General features: G+C 31.6%; 1 protein-coding gene across 1 annotated transcript; it reads left to right on the plus strand.

Moving 5' to 3' along the window:
* Positions 1-6,503: 6,503 nt before the first annotated feature.
* On the plus strand, positions 6,504-14,469 carry LOC100242874 (uncharacterized). Its single transcript, XM_002264615.5, has 9 exons — positions 6,504-6,779; positions 7,118-7,198; positions 8,072-8,192; positions 8,307-8,401; positions 10,161-10,232; positions 12,398-12,697; positions 12,884-12,995; positions 13,390-13,576; positions 14,154-14,469. The coding sequence occupies exons 1-9, from the start codon at positions 6,756-6,758 to the stop codon at positions 14,239-14,241; spliced, it is 1,080 nt and encodes a 359-aa protein (XP_002264651.1). The 5' UTR covers positions 6,504-6,755; the 3' UTR covers positions 14,242-14,469.
* Positions 14,470-18,253: the final 3,784 nt, after the last annotated feature.

Below are 18,253 nucleotides of genomic sequence, written 5' to 3' on the forward strand. Positions count from 1 at the left end.
TGTTAAATAATAAAATAAATTACTCCAATAAAAAAACTATTGAAAAGCGTTAATTTTTCAACTTAAAGCATTGTTCATAAAAAGTCTCTGTTATTATTATTTTTATTAATAATTATAAGATTTATGTATAAAATTTTCCTCATGCAATACAAATAAAATATATGAGTAATAACTATTTTTTATTTTCAAGGGAACATTTATAGCTAATAAAAAGCTCTTAAAAAAATTCAGAAAGATTTTAAGAATCAAAATTTAGAAATAAAATATGGTCATATAATGTAAAAATAAAAAACTATTATATAAAATATAAAATTCAAAATTAAAAAGGATTTTCTAAATCTAAATTTAAAAATTAAATTTGTAAAAATAAAAAGATACAATATAAAATATTTTTTATTTGTAAAAATAAAAAATAGTAACTTTTTATTTTTACATATTTCGATCTTACATTCGGCCAAAACTCACTAAGGAGTTCCTTCAAAATCTCCAAATTTCCCCTCTGGTAGTGGCATGAACAACTCTATTTATCATCTCCCACTTAAAAATAGAAGGGATCTCCCCAATTTGCTCCTCTATCTCTCCACCTTTGCTGGTGGAGAACCTTGGAGACACTATAAATAAAAAACAAGCCTAAAAACCTCACAATTCTTTCTCTTAGCAGTAGCATAAAGTATATCAGTGACATCATATTCTTATTCTCCAAAAACAAGAAGAGGGTCTCTTTAGAATAACTCCTATCAGAGCTATACTACATATATCAGTATCAAGAACTCTTCTCTCTAGCTAGTAATCCTGCACTAGAAATGATGTTATAATAAACTGCTCAATGTTTTAAATGAGCTAAGATGATATGGAGGTTGCCATTACAGTGCACTGCCCTCTGAATAACCACTCATTTATCGGCAATGAAACCTGCAAAATTCATACATATATCCTATGATTAGTGTAGAGATACATGAGCAAAAAAGACTAGATAAAAATGTAAAAACGGGTATCAAAACTAAGGTAAAAGTAGCTGCAGATTTGATTACCCTTAAGTTGGTTTACACAACTTCTAATAGTAGCTAGCCACTGAAATTAGCCAACTATACAGAGTGTCACTCCACAACCCTATGATGCTATCTATACAAAACATATCACCTTAAGCACCTAAGGCAATCAAACTGAACTCTGCGCTCTGTTCGATAGCCGCAAAAACGTAGATAATCAGAGAATTCAATGAAAGAAGAAGTCCAGAATTTGAAATTCAATTTGTAAATTATCGAAAACTCAAGAAACAACAAGCTGGTCTAAACCGAAAAAAGCATAATTTTCTCCATTTTTCAACTAACCAAACAAATGAATAATTGAATAACATGCTGAAAAGATAGATGCAATACACAACTGCAGACCCATTCCCCCAACCCAATTATGAAAAAACCATCAGCCAGTAAATAATAGCAGAACATCAAGGGTAAAAATCATATCAAATCCAAAAAACAACAAGCCAGGAAAGTTTAGAAAAATTTTGGCGAAATTTAAGAAACGGGAAAGGCGAAAGCAACCTAGAAACCCAAACAGAGAACCCAAGAAAGAGCTATTACCTTGGGTTCCGGGTTTTCACAGGATGAGGTGGATTGTAGTTCAATTCATACCTGATCCGAAGACATGGATCCGAATACATTCATTGGATTTGAAGAATTCATTTCATCCATGGGAACTTGATTTGAAGAACCCACTTCATCCATGGGAACTCGAGTGCCTGGAAAAGGTAGGTTTTCGGCACTGGAAGGTGGTCAGAGTGATAGTGGTGGTCGTTGAAAGGGTCGACAACGGTGAGAAGCCATAGCCACCGATGAAGAGGAAGTTAGAGGTGAAGCCTCGGTGAACAAGAGCCTGATAAAATTTTCCCCCCTTTTTCCTTCTTTTTTTATCTTATTTTCCTCATTATTTTTTAAGGAAAATAATAGGGAAAATATTTCAATTTTTTTTTTTAATATTTTCCTTTATATTTTTTTTCCATCATATTTTCCATGTCATCCAAACTAAAGAAAACCATTTTCCTCTATATATTTTTTTCTTTTCCTTAGCATTTTCCAGGAACCAAACATAGCCAACATCCCTGATAGCCACCATCTACAACTATAAATAGGGTTCTCTTCCATGGAATTTCATCCATTCCAATATTCAATCATCTCTCTCAACTCTCAACTATAGTATTGCATTTCAAGTTATTTTCTATGTCATTTGAAGTTAAGTGCAAACTACAAGTGTGTCATATTCAAAGCATTAAATTTTTGTAAAGAGCATAAACTATTGATCAATTTATCTTTTTTATTTTTTTCTATTTGAAGCGTCACAAGAAAGTAATTGTTGTATCTTGAAAGATAATTGCTACTAAATTGTAAGCGTCTGGGCAAAGTAACTTCATTTTAAGGATATAGAGTCAAACTTTAACATCGATCAACCTTGTTTGTGAGTTTAATTTCTATTTGCTTTATTCATTCACACACTCATTGGTCCTTACGGTTTTTAATAATTAGTACAACAATCTTAAGATGAATTCTATTTTATCGTTTGATTATTTTGACACATTGTCTATGGTGAAATTTTAGAGAAGTTTATTAGAACAAACTTTAAGTGGTGGTAACAAAAAAATAATGTTGTTCCACCTCACAACTCCAAATCTTGCTCAGGTCTTGTATAAAAATGCCATGTTTCAAAGGACAATGAAAGTATTGTGCAAATATAAATAGTTGCAAAAGCTTTGAATCATTCTACCTTCATGTGTAAAAACTACATCCTCAATGGCTTGGACAATATATTATATAATGTGTATAGTCTAATAAACAATATAAAACAACTATGGAGTCCTTGAGGAAAAAGTATAATATAAAGAATGATGGTTTCAAGAACTTCATAATCAGAAGAGTTTAGTATGAAATTTGTATGGAACTCCATATTACTTTCTTCCTAGGCCTTGAATCTTGTTAGGTACATGAAACTATATTGAGGACTACAAGATCCTATGCACAATGCAAACAAAGCATTTAAAAACTTTTATAGCATTAGACAAAGCAGGGTAATTTCCAAGAGGGCATACCATGTTGGCTAAAAACTTGTGCCTAAAGTAAGTATGCAATAATCAATTAGTTTTTAGGAGGGTATAGAATTATATATATAATAGTAAATTTTGACATATATGTTGAAGATACAAATACTATCAAATTAAAGGATCATCTTACGTATTCACTTATTCAAGGTTTGTCAAAAGATCGAGTTAATTGCTCATTGAGGAGGATGAGATTGAAGCCTATGATGATTAAAGTTTTCATAATGGTAATCCAACTTAGTTGACTAGAGATTTATTTCAAAGGGATAAATAAGTTTTGAATGACCTATGGTGGCAACGGGGTGTGTTCGGGATGGGTCAGGTTGCTTTAATCTTGATATTGTCTCATTTATTCAAAATGATTCTCATCCTTACCTTAGTAAAATAAAATAAAATAGTGTTTGGCTGGTGTGTGGATTTCCCATACTTGTCATTTCTTGTTCTGCTTAACTTTTTTTAAAAAAAAATTTACAATTTTTTAATTACATTAAAAATAAATATATTTTATAAATAATTAAAATATTACAATTTTTTTATAAACTTTTATCATTAAAAATTAAAATGCTATATTATTTTATATGTATAAAAAAATGAGAAAATAAAAAAATTAAATTAAATTAATTTTTTATATAATCGAGACTGGTGAGGGCAGGATAACAAGATAGTACTCAAACATGCCTTGGGTTTTAAAAAATAAAATCTCAAACCCTCCTCTAACCTATTTATTTAATTCTAAACTCATTCCATTAAGGACAAGTAAAGCGGATACCCAAAAAAAATCTATCTCATTGTCATCCTTATGAATGACTAAAAGAAATATTATAAGTGAATCAAACCATTTACCGGGGAATGAAAATTTGAGTTCAAAGTGTTTGGACACCTATTTTCAAAAATCATGTTTTTTTTGTAAAGATGTTCTGGTGTCTTGAGATAAAACCTTTCCAATAGATATATCTAGTGTCATATAGACAGAACCTCTCCAATAGCCACCACCTACAACTATAAATAAGGTGAAATTTCATCAATTCCGACTTTCATTCATCATTCTCTCAAGTACAATGTTCCATTCCAAGTCATTGTCATTTCATTCCAAGTATAAGTTATAAGTATGCATAATCTAAAACCTAAGCTTTTGCAGACAATACAAATCATTGATTGATTTAAAGCACTACTATCACAAGATAGTGATCATTGTATCATAGAGGAACAAATTCTTCGTGAGGATAAAAAATCAAATTCTAACCTCGATTGACTTATTTATGAATTTAATTTCTATTTACTTTATTTATTTATAGACTTACAGGTCATAGGCTTTCAATAATTTAAACAATATAAAATTGATGACAATGTTTCAAAAGGGAACTAATTAAATAAAAGCTTCATATATATACAAAATTTCAAAGAAATTATTTAAGTAATCTCATAATTATATTTAAAGAAGCAATTAGTTGTCATGGACCAAGCATATGAGTGACAACTGAAGTTAATTTGGAACCAGGAGACACAAGAAGAGACAATTGAGGATGGAGCTTGTTTCCCAATCCAAGGCATCCTACTGTCTATTGGATGTCTCACAAGACACTTCAACTGTCATACAAGTTGAATTGCCCATGAGTAAATAGTATGAAAAATATTAGTTGTAAAGTCACCTTTGCTATTTCCTAGTGTTGATATTTGTAATTGAAGATTACATTTTTCATTAGTATATGTAAAATATAGTAAATAAAAAATAACCATATATATATATATATACCTTTTATTCATGTCTTATTCACTTTTCTTTGTACCTAACTCTCATTAGCAACTTTTTATTAAATCTAACACTAATTAAAAATATATAATAAAATTATTAAAAATAATTGTGTATATATAGCACCACCTAAAAATTTGTTTTTAAGGAAAAAGACCAAGATGACAATACTCGTTTCAAATACTTTGGTTAGACCATTGTGATATAACTCAAATAATTAACAAACTAAATCAATACAGTAAAAATAATTGATAAATGGAAAATTGTAATCCCCAGATAGATAAGTTATGGGAAGTAGAAGTGTAACTTGAGTGAGTTCATTTGATCCAACCCGATGTTTGGATGAGTTTGTACAATCATTTTTAATATTTTAGTTGGGTTTGAGTTAAGTTTTTTCAACTTGAATTCAATTTGGGTTAGGTTTTGACCAAGGCTCAAACAACTCGAACTTAAACTGAACTAGATTTAATGTATTTTATAATATTTATAATATATATTATTTTATATAATAATATTCATATTTCTTTTATATTTTTAAGAAAAAAAATCAAATTATATTATATTATATATTTTTTCAATTTTTTTAAAATATATAAATTTATATTTTTTTGGTAGCTATCTTGAATTTTTGTTCTATTTACTATTTAAATTTTCATATAAATACAATTTTTTTTTTAATTATTATAGATGGATTTTGAATCATGCAACATCATCAACCTGAATTCAACTTGAGTCTAATATGATAAACTTGAACCTAACTTGAACAATATGAACTCAACCAAAGTTTTAAAAAATTAGTTGCGATCCGATTTAGGTTGAATATCTTAAGTTAGAGATTGAATATGATTGAGTTTATGTTGATTATTTCTTAATTTGGGATAGGTTTGGATTAACCATCAATCCAACCAATTTGCCCAAATTGCAACCTTATTAAACCAAATTATAAGCATAACAATTGAATTTTTTTAGAGTAGGCGATGAAGCTAATCTTATATCATATCTGTTGCTAAGTGTGGTTGGCGACGTCCATCCAAGAGAGAGAGAGAGAGAGAAAGTATTTCAAAGGATTTGAGGAAAGAAATTTACTATATGTTTGATTCTAGAGACATACTAATAAAAAGAAAAATAATTAAAAAAATGATTTTCCATGTTCTTGGTTTACCATAAAAAAAAAATGAAAATATTAAATATAATTAAAATTAATTTAAAACTTGATTTTTATAATTAATAGTAAATTCATATATCAATTCAAAGAAAAAATATTTTACAATAATAATTAACATATTATTTTAATATTTTTCTAACAAGTATAAGTAACCTTTTTAATGAATTAACAACTTTAAGGATTTATTTTCTATCAATAATAATAATCTTCAAGACTAATATTAAAAAATAAATGATTTTGAAAACTATTTAGAAAAAATATAATAGATTAATTAACTTCTTCTAAAGTTTCAGTTAAATATATCTAAATCTTATAGAGACTTAAAATTTCATCAAATATTTTTTTTATTTTTTTCATTTTGGAGCTTAGATATATTTATCCAAAATCTTAAGGAATGTGAAATATATATATATATATATGTATATGTATGTATGTATGTATGTATGTATGTATAGGAGATGATTATTTCCATCTATGAAAATCTGACGAGAAGGGAAACGGATCTACATTCTTTACATTCTAATTTCTACAAACCCAAAACGGCGAACCCAATGAGGGCATTTGGTGTTTACTCACACACAGCTCTATAAGCCCATTCCCTTTCTTCCTCACAGATCCCACTCTCTCTTCAAACCCTACATTTTTTCTCTTCAATTTCCATCTCAATTTCCCTTTTCTTTTCCAATTCACTCTTCTACGCGTTTCTGATCCGTTAATATCCTCCACTTCATCGCTCTGCACTAAATGCGATGGTGGTCTGCAAATGCCGAAAGGTACACATCCATCTATCCCTGCATCAATTGATGATTGATTGAAACTCGTATGAATTTTGTGTTTTCTGTTGTGGTGTTGAAATGCGTGATTGCTTTTGGTGGTGTGGGTTTCAGATCTGATTGTCTCGGCGATCTCCGAGTTTTGGGTTTTTTGGACTGTTTGGATTGATGTTCGGTTCTAGATTTATTGAAATTTGTAAATTGTGATTGGTCTATGCTGTTTGTGTAGCTTGGTGTGATGTAATTTAGCTTTTGGTGTTGTTGTTTGGAGTTAATTCGAAATTTGGGTTTAAATTGCAACTTTGAAGACTGACATGTGAGGAGGTTTTGGGTTTCAGGCAACCAAGTTGTACTGTTTCGTGCACAAGGTCCCGGTTTGTGGAGAATGCATCTGTTTTCCTGAGCACCAAATATGCGTGGTACGGATATTGGATTTTTGCTTGTTTGACTTGTGTTTTATGTGCTGCGGATTTTCGGAAGAATTTGTTTGGATTATGTTTTATGTCTCTTTCCATCATATACCACCATTTGAATTTTGTGCGTGTTGCAAAAATTTGTAGTTTGGTTAATCTATTGTTTTGGAGTTTGCTAAGAAGAGTTTTTGGTCTCAGAATGAAATACTACACTGGGATTTTTTGTTGAGATTATGGGAACTGTTGTTTGTTATTTTGAGAAAGAGTACATGATCATGAGGATGGATGAACAGTGGTTGGCTCAGTTTGATTGCATGCCTCTTATTATTCTATTGAATGGTATTTGCCTTTTTTGATGATGTAAGTTGGTTTTATATTCTAGTGGGCTCCTTGAACAACCTTGATTTCTTTTTTGGGCTAATAAATTTGTAGAAACTCAACTAATTTCACCTGAGAAATTCTCATCCCAATGTTTTTAATGATTTTTTTAATGAATTTCATTCACCTTAGATATGATTTAATAGGGTATTAGGAAGACTTTTTTGGTCTTGCTTTATTTTACATATTTATTTATTTTTGGGTATTAAATTAAACTGCTTAGATAGATTGACTTGAAGCTGTAACTGTTTCTGTCAAGTGTTAATTAACATAATAGAGAATAGGTTTATAAGGGTAATAATTTGTGGAAAACTCTGAGTTGCATTCACCTGCATCTGGATCCATGTAGCAGTGTTAATACATGACTGCTATTTTCCCTTTTGTGTGTCTGTGCATCTGCTGCATCCATATATTCATGCAACCAAAATAGTTCTTGTTGTCCATATGGTGGTCGCAGCAATTTCAGGCACCATGCTGAATTTATCTTGACATTTATCCTAGGTCCGTACGTACTCAGAATGGGTGATAGATGGAGAGTATGATTGGCCTCCAACATGTTGTCTTTGTCAAGCGGCACTCCAAGAGGGGACGGATTCTCAAACGACTCGATTAGGCTGCTTGCGTATGTGCTCTGTTTGATTTAGTCATTGCCTCCTATATGCAATTTTTCTCTTTGAAAGAAAGCCTATTATTGTCATTCTGCAAAACTTAATATTTTCTTTTTGGCTTATTTTAGATATCATACACACAAATTGTTTGGTTTCACATATTAAAAGTTTTCCTCCGCACACTGCACCAGCTGGATATGCATGTCCTGCATGTTCCACTTCGGTAAGTATTGCCTTTAGAAGTTATCCATAATTTTATCTACTTTGGTTGATTTCATTTTTTTTCCTTCTTAATTAATAAATCATGGCTGGAAGTGGTAGCAGTTGCTAGTATTCTTGGAGAAAAAATTAGTAATAACAAGCATTTTTTAAAATTTCACAATGTGTTGTTACCTTTCTTTTATCTCTCTCTCTCTCTCTCTCTCTTTTGTTTAAAAATTAATTAGTTTTATACTACTGAATGTGTTTTTAAAGATAAAGAACTCAAAGGTCTAAAAGATGCATATGAGCAGCAGATTAACATGGGCAACTACTGCATAACACCGAGATACAAAATCAAACAAGGCAAAGTGGTTTCCCATTGGCGAATCAATTGTTGAAGGACTCTGCTTCACTGCAGTGAGTCTCTTGCATTAATGTAAATGCTCTTACTGAAGCTCTAGGTTCTGGTTAATTTAGAACTCCTAGAGGCTAAATTTTTTGGTTAATTTAGAATTGAAAGAGGCTCAATTCTTGAAGATTTTACTACTGTTTGGAGTGGCTCAAAAGTCTCTCAGTGGATAATTACTTTATGACTGTCCCGCTGCAGTCCAATGTGACACTGGGATTCTAAGTAATTTGAGTGATTTCTGGTCTGTCTCTGGCGTCATTTAGACATCCTTGATATTTACTGGCTACTTGTCTGTTGGTAGTGAAATATTTTCAAATTTTTAGTTTTTTAATTAATTAGTTCTGAGTAACCCTCCTACACTGTTGATTCCCATTAATTTATCTATTACCCCTCTTTCTCTTAGTTTGTTATATTAGGGAAGTAGTCCCATTAAATCTATCTCTCTTTCTCATACATATAATTCTTCTATTGGAAGGATAACTTTTTCTTTAGTGCTAAAGAAAGAAACATTTAAAGTTTCTCTCTGATTATATATTTTTCATTCCTCATCAACTTCTATGGGAAGTGATTTTTTCTGCAAGTAATTATTTTATTCTAGACCATCTTTGCCCTTTTATATAAAAAATGACTTTGACAGGGCTAAAATTTTGTGTGTTGGTCTGTTTCATCTCTTCAAGAAAAATGTTAATCTGATAATAATAGCCCTTTTGATGATCAAATATTCACCAAAGACGTTTTTACGTTATTATGTTTTACTACTACTACGACAATTATTGTTATTATTATTATTGTTTATTACAAGGTTCCTGTCCATCACTTAAGGGCTAGTTGCATATGAAAAGTGAAAGCAATTAAAATTTATCTTGTGATCTCTAAATGCTTAATGCCATTCCTCCTAATGGATCATTATCTACAACAAGATGTGTTCTGAATTTTGCAAAATAGTAAACACTCAATCATGCTACCTCCTTCCGGCCTTTTGTCAATTTTCAACAAATTATGTTGACCATTTTGGCTTTGTCAATGTTAAGACTTTAACGGAAATATTTGTCAGGTATACATTGTTGACTTGTTACTTAACAATTTAAACTGTTAAGTTAAACACTAGTAACTTGGCATGGTATCAAAGTTTTCATGTGAACCCCATTGCCTATATATTATCCCTCATTGATTTCACCCATTCACAAACAAGAGGAGGCTTCATGCAAGAGATTTGTTAGTTGGACATACATTGTTGGCTCATCAACTCACAACTTAAGCTTTTGGGTTTAATCGGTAGATTGACAAGTCTTTATGGTGTTATTTTAGACCTTTGTTCCTTCCATGCTGGTTTTAGGTCTAATTCATTTCTGATGATGCTTTGTTTGTGTAGATATGGCCCCCTAAAAGCGTTAGAGATTCAGGGTCACGTCTTCATTCAAAATTGAAGGAAGCTATCATGCAGGTAAAGTCCATGCCACATTCCTAGATTATTGTAAACATGTTCTCGCTTTAATGAAATGTGACAATCACTATTTACTGTTTCTTTATTTGTACAATTACAGTTCTATTGACCTGCTGAACTTCTTTAGCATTGTATTAGAATGCATTATGCGTGTTGGGTTGTAACTTGTAATGCCAACAGGTGCTACTTTGGGTTGCCTCCCTTTTTAGGTACTCTTTGTTTTGCCTATCCGCTAAGTGTTAGATAGATTTAATTCCTAGATCTTAGGACACGAGTACATTGTCAAATTGAATTGTATGACTAAGAACATCCTCCAACTTGAGGCTAAGTAGACTTGCAAGGAATTTGGAATTGCCAAATTCGTTTTTTTATCTTTGTTTGGCATCATTATCGGATCCATATTTGTCATTGGGCAAGTCAGACACATATTCCATGTGACGGCTGGCTCCCAAATGTGTAGATATTGTTTGCTCCGGGCTTAAAGGGCTCTCACAACTTTCAAATGCATCTATGGGATTAAAAGGAGCCCATACATATATAGTGCTAAGAACTTTTTTCCCTATTTGACGTGGGATATTAGAATAACCCCAAGCCCGCCCCCCCCCCCCCCCCCCCCCCCCCCCCCACCAAGACACAATGTCCTTGTTGTGTGTCCCACGGGATTGCAGGGTTGAATAAATAAGCACCCCTTATGAAGCCAAACAAACCCCTACACCTGGGTTGGGGATCGGCTTTGATACATCACAACCTGCTCCAAACTGTGTAGATGTTGTTCACTATGGGCCCAAACAGCCCTCATGGCATTAAAACTTGTTTACGAGATTAAGAGGAGCTCATATATATATATATATAGGGCAAAAACATTTTCCCCTGTCCAATGTGGGATACCACATTCCATATCCAAACCATTGTCAATATTTGACATGTGTGATTCTCATACTTTGCAGTGTCTATGTGACATAAGTTCTAATTTATGGAAGCACATCCATTTTTGAATTCTTCTCCATGGGTTTCCCTTCTAGCTACATGCTTAGCATTCCAACATGCATGGTTGTATGACTAGGTTTCCAAGGCATCATTTTGTCATTAAACTAGGGGGAAGTAAAAGGATATCCATGGGCTGAAGGCCTTTTGAGGGGACTCTGATAGTTGGTTATTGAAATATATCAAAATATCAACGTGTTAAAAATTCTGTTAATTTAACCAAATCTCTAAGATGATATGTTGCCCAATGGTGCATCTATGGTCCAAATGTTCCTATAAAAATCTTGGTGCTATCATGAAAGTTGGTTAGGGTCTTAGAATTTTTTATTGTAGTTGATATTATGGATTTCACATCATATTTCTTGTTTGTTTGTGAGTTGTATGTGCATCATGCAGCTGCTTGCAAACATCAAGATTTCTTCATTTAGCAGTGGAAAAAATTTCAATGTGGAATCATACAGTTTTTTAATGTCAAGTTTTCTTCACCAGTAGAAGAAGAAATTTTGAGAGTCTTGATTATCGTATTTAAGTGGTGTAAATCTTCCAATATCTTCATATCCTTCAATGTGGGAAGGTGAAGCTGGTTGTCATATCTTTGGAGTCTCTGCTGATCATTTTGGTTGGCTACTTTGCTGGACTTTAAAACCTTGGTATAAGAACTTCTTTCAAAATTGATTGGCAACATTTTGCTCACTTGTGATTTTGGGAGAATGTTGTGGACTCCTTGTATGAAATTTTGCCCTATTGGATTGCTGAGATTAATCTAAAGTTGATTGAAGCTCACTGGTATATACCCTGTTTTGGGGTTTTAGATTTAGTATGACTTTGGCTCTTATTCTCCTCTTCTTCTTTCTTTTAATTTTCGAGATGATATTTGCAAACCAAGGGCTGATCTCTGTTGCTTCTAATGGTTCTGTGTAATTTTAAAATGGGAGAGTGCATGTGGGACTACATGATAGATCCATATACTGTAGTCATTGTTTGTGGATCACTATTTCAAATCAACTGTTATAGCAATGCTACAAATTATAAATATGTGGCTAAAATATGTAGCAGGATAATAAGCTGGGGAACTCTGTGGTGTATTAAATAAGTAGAAGGTTCCTTTGCAGGAGAGCTGACCTTGTTGATCTTGCTAAACTCCCTGCTTTTGGATAACTCTGGTTTGCTCTTATGTGCAGACTGGCATGGAAAAGAACTTATTTGGAAATCATCCAGTTTCATTACCAGCAGTGGAATCTCGTAGTCCTCCTCCTGCTTTTGCCTCAGATCCTCTGATGCATGTCTCTGCTACAAGCTCATCACCCTCAATAGCAAAGGATGAAACAAACTTTACTGATGGTTACTCATCTGCCAATGGAACTGGCCCTTCTAAACTTTCCGTATCAGATATTGTGGAAATAGATGGTCCTAGCTCAGCAGGGAATGCGCAGATCTCTAATCATGAGACAAATTTTATGAAAAGCACAAGTCCCTCTGGTGTAAGACGATTTTGCTGTTAAAATATGGCATCTAGATTATATACTATTCAAATCATTCTCTGATTGCATATATGTGCCAATTTGATGAAAAAGAGTATGGGTGTGCACATTTGATGTGCTTTTTCATATATGTTTTTAACTTGTAGTCTTGTACAAATCTGATTTGATTATTGTTTTGCAACACAGCCTGGTGCTACAACGCGAAAGAGTGGATTATATGTTGAAAGGCAAAACTCCGAAATCTCTTATTATGCTGATGATGATGAAGATGGGACGCATAAGAAGTACACTCGAAGGGGTGGGTATAAAATTTTTAGCATGTTTTGCAACTGCTAGGTCTTAATTATATGACCACCTTGAGGACAGATTTTGCCAGAGCTTCCATTAGAATGAAGCAATCTTGAACTAATCAAAATTATTTCATATCTTCCTGGTGTTAACCCTGATATAAAATAAAAAATAAAAAAATGAAAGAAAAAAAAGAGAGAGAAGGTGTTTTTTAATCCATTTTTTCTGTTTTCATTTTTTTTTTATTCCAACGTATCAAAGAAAATAATTGAGGGTGTTTCTTAATCCATTTTTACTGTGTTCTTATTTAATCTTGTTTAATGCATGCTTTTGCTGTCATTTCTTGCAACTCTGCTGATTGAATGCAAAATTTGAATTTAAACTAATGGGAATTTCAATTGCAGGTCCTTTCCACCACAAGTTTCTTAGAGCATTGCTGCCTTTCTGGTCTTCTGCACTGCCAACTTTACCAGTGACTGCACCTTCACGGAAAGATGCATCAAATGCAGATGATGTCCTGGAATCTCGTCCACGGCATCAGAGATCTTCTCGGATGGATCCAAGAAAAGTCCTTCTTATCATAGCAATAATGTAATGTCAACTCACTCATCTCTTTTTTCACTTTCTTCTTTGCAATTTATATTTTTGTTTTTCCTGAAATGAGAATAGCTTGAAAAAAAGGAACAAGAAAAATTGGAGGAACAGAAGAGGGACACGAAAAAGAAAAACAAAAGGCAAGATATGAATGTTTAACAACTAGATCAAGTGGTTCAAGGCTCTGTTTCCATGGTAAATAGGCTAGATGAGGCACTACTCTAGGATGACACAGATTTTGGCACACTATGGTGGATGAACATGTATAGGATCAAAGTTTGATGCAGTTTAAAATCCTCTCAATAGGATGGTTTCAACTAAGACACATCTTTTTACTGGTAGCCATATCGATTTCTCATGAGTAGATGATGGGATCATCTTAGTGTGGATATTGCCCTGTATGACTTAATGGATGCCCTTATTGGAGTACATAAAAGGTCTTCCACCTTGATACTGATATGGTGGTCATAGTCATTACTATCATTAAAGTCCCAACACAAGCAAACAGTAAAATTGGGAACAAAAAAGAACAAAACTATATTAACTGATGTAAATATTCCATAATCGTGCGCAGGGCATGCATGGCAACTATGGGTATTCTGTACTACAGACTTGCACAACGTGGTTTGGGAAAAGAGATGCCTGATGATGAGCAGCAGTGATTTATCATACAAGGTTGTATTGAAATTTGGGTGACAATTTTTATTTCACTTAACATGCAGATTGTCTGTGCTGCAGTGCCTGGTGCTTCTGCTGCTTCTTGTTTTTGTTCAGTTCCTGCCTCTCATGGATACGTTGCTTGTTTCAGTGAATCACACAAATACATAATCCTTGTGAATTTTCATTTCACTGTCTGCTGGAGCATAATGTTACACAATCTTCACTCTTCATTCTTCCTTTCTTTTCTGCTTACCATTTTGTGCTGTTGAATTGGAGAATCAGGTTTGAGGCAAGACACTTTCTCAGAACTGGGTGTGCTTGTAATTATCTATTTCCAGTCAATAAGCTTGCAACATATAAAATGGGTTCAACGTCCAATCACGAAACCCTTGGCAAAAGAGCATGAATCGAAATATAGTTACTACACCAAAACTAGGCACAGAGAGCCAACCAGACTGACCTAGTGGATAAATTAGGAAAACAGAAACAAAAACAACAATTAGAGCTTTACCAACTCAGTTCTAAATGAGTCTCGTCCTTAAGTTTAGTTTCTGAGAGATTATGTGGGGTTATCTCTCAGAGATCTATGAGATAGTTCTGGTGAAAAAGGAGTAACAAACAATTTGTAGAATAAAATGATAGTTTTTTTTTTAACTATTTATGCTTTTGCCCATGCAAGAAGCACTAAGGGCATCAACCGCTAGACTTTGGAATAGAGGGGAATGACAAAATTCTGACAGCCTTTGGTACAAAATACAAATCTTTTCAGAATGGTGACATCTACTGCTGACTTTGGGGGCCCAAAAGGAAACCAGAAGAAACCGCGTTAGAAGTCAAGATCCTTTCTTATATGGAAAGTACACTTGAAAAAATTTAGTAGAGATTGCGTCGATCTTTTATGTCTGAAACTTTATTCAAGGAAAAGAGAATGTAAAAGGTGACATAATCGAAAGCTCCTTTCTGGAATAAGGAGAAGATAATTTTTACCATATAACATTTAAGCCCTTAGTGCCATCTTATGAAACAATGAGAGTATATTGTAGATGGTAAGATGTCAAATGTTTGAATTTTGACCTTTGTCACTAAAAATTAATAGGTAAAATAGTTTTCAAAGGGGGAAAATTTGAAGGTTTGATAGTTTTACAATACCATGAAATTCATGATAGCCACTAATTATCTTAGAAATTTGTAGAAACACCCTGATTTATCTATAATTTATAAATAAAAATTACACATAAATAATAGTTCATAGTGAAATATAGTAGAGTTTGGACCAATTGATACTTTATAATTGACAAATATTTTTTTCAACAACTTAATACTCAATCTTATTTGAAGATCATTTTTTATTGTATATATGTACTACGTATATTTCAATTTAGGTATTGATTGATAAGATCTCGAAGAGAACTTGAACTTTCTTTTTCAACGATGTTCCTTTTAGAAGTAAAGAAATCAAATTAAAGATGTCATTTACAATAAAATAGATGCATAATCACACAATAAATTAAAGCTTCAATATATTAAATTGGGGACTTGACGTGATGATGGTATAAAGTGCGATTAACTAAAATAGGGTTCTTATAAAAAAAGTAAGAATGATCATGAAACCATCTTTCTAATCTATTGTAACTTAGTTGGATAGCAAAGTAAGAAGGATTAAAAAGAAATATCTTATAAAAACAAGATGATTTTTTATTTTTTTATTTTTTTATTGTGAGTTTGTTATGACATAATCCGGATCAAATTGCATTTCTAAATGCTAATACTTTTATTAGATGTTTGTTTTGATACAACTCTAACAACGATGAAACTAATAACCATTGTTTATAAATCCTTTGTCACAAAAACATTTTATGAGATATTTGAAATTTTATTATACTTATCACGAGAAAAAAGATCTTCATACTAATAGATTGTTATTTTTTAATCAAATGCAACAATTTGTGTAAGTAAATTGGTCACTTATTGTCACCTCTTTGAAAATTTATTTATGAAGGAAATTTTTTTTAAATAAATGAAAATTTGAGCTAATTAATGAATAGTTTAATATCAATAATGACAATGATTTGGACATTTTTGTAATTTTTATTGAAGATCTTGCCTCCTCTATGCCATAAAGGGTTCATGGTGACTACTATTCTTGGTCAGTCTAGAGATTGATGCTCCTTACATTTAATAATAACAAATACTTATTCAAATTGATCTTATTGAAAAAAAATTGAAGGGTGGAGAGTGTGTATCGTGGCCTCTTACTTAGATGAATGCACGAGCAAGCCACCAACTCCTAACAAAATTATTTTGTTTGTTTATGAGGTGAGCCATTGTGTTAAGTACCCAACTATATTCAAATTTGAAAGTGATTTTGAAGTGGTGGAATTAGGAATTCAAGCTTGTGAATTGCTTTAGATTAATTAGGATTTATTTAATTATAGATTAGTTAATCATGTTTTTTCTATTTAATTTTATGTGTGCTAAAAAGTTTAGGGGGGAAAAAGGTTGGGTTTGAAAAGTAGTTTTGAAAATAATTCTAAAAAATAATTAATGAGAATTGCTTTTCATATTTTATAATGTTTTATTGAATAAAAGTCTATTTGAAAACTTGAAATATTTTTACTTTTATTTGAAATACTTTATTTTTAATTATTTTCTATATTTGTATAATTATTTTTTAAAATAATCTTTAACAAATAAGTGAAAATGATTAAAAATAACTAAAATATGTTATATAAAAACACTATATATATATATATATATATATATATATATATATATATTTGTTATTGGTTAAGTAGGCTAAATAGTGTTGTTATTTAGAATTAAAATAATATTTTTAACTTTAAAAACATATTTAATAAATTCTTGATTGAAAATAATTTGCTGAGAATTTGTTTCGAAAACATACATGATTATTTTTTTTTTTTTAAAAGATTGGCATATTTCCATATATTTATTATAGAATGTTTTACAAAATAATTATAGACACATAAAATATATAGGTTTGAAACTTTTGTATTGTATGTAATTGTACATGGCTTCTACGAAGAACATATGGAAAAACTATTTTTCATATTTGAGTTATCAAACAAAATTTTGTTTTGAAAAATACTTTGAAAAACATTACAAAACAAACTCTATTTTTCTCTTCCATATGTAACTATGATTCACATCTCTTATCATTTTCATCGTATTTCTATCCCTAATCGTACATGCACTCAAATTGGATGATTAAGATTAATATAGTATTATTAAAGACCAATCCCTCCTTTGTTTTTATGTAATGGGGTTGCATCTTTTATGATGAAATATATTTGAAATCCAAGTTTATTTATATGTTTGTTTGAAAACGTCATTCCGTTTTATTTGAATCACCATATGACATTTGTGTAGCAGGTTAGCTAAATATACCATATTCATCATAATTTAAACTTGAATCCATCCCATTATTTGAAGAAAACTAACCACAACTCATGATATAAGGAGGATACATATTAGCTTTATTCGATTAATATTATGTTAAACCTCTATACTCATGGACTCAAAATTGATAGAAATAGACTCCTCAAATGTTCTCATCCTTTGTTATCTCCTTTTATGTCTGGTTTAGTTCTTTTAGAGTGATGTTTTTATTTTATGCACAATGACTTTCAATTTGAAGTATTTTTAATTTCTAAACCTTAGAAAACATCTTCGTTAATTTTTGCATAATTTCTCATACAAAAACCATCAATGGTTTAGTATTGATCTTAGCGTTCATGAGTATTTGCCTCTATCGTATAGAAACCAAATAAAAAGAAATAAAAAATTTGAGACAACCCTTACTTATAAGTTAGAGTGAGCAAACCTTTTAGTAAAGAAATCAAGTATAAATAAGACAAATTGTCATCTATGGTATGATTTTAGGGCAAAATGAAATGGGAAAGTACAAATGAGAGAGCATTAACTTTGTGTTATGGATTTAGAGCAAAAGGAATTTGGGCAAAATGAATGATTGGAGTAGAAGAAACAACTATT

This window comes from Vitis vinifera, chromosome 3, assembly GCF_030704535.1.
Source record: "Vitis vinifera cultivar Pinot Noir 40024 chromosome 3, ASM3070453v1".
Lineage (NCBI taxonomy): Eukaryota > Viridiplantae > Streptophyta > Magnoliopsida > Vitales > Vitaceae > Vitis > Vitis vinifera.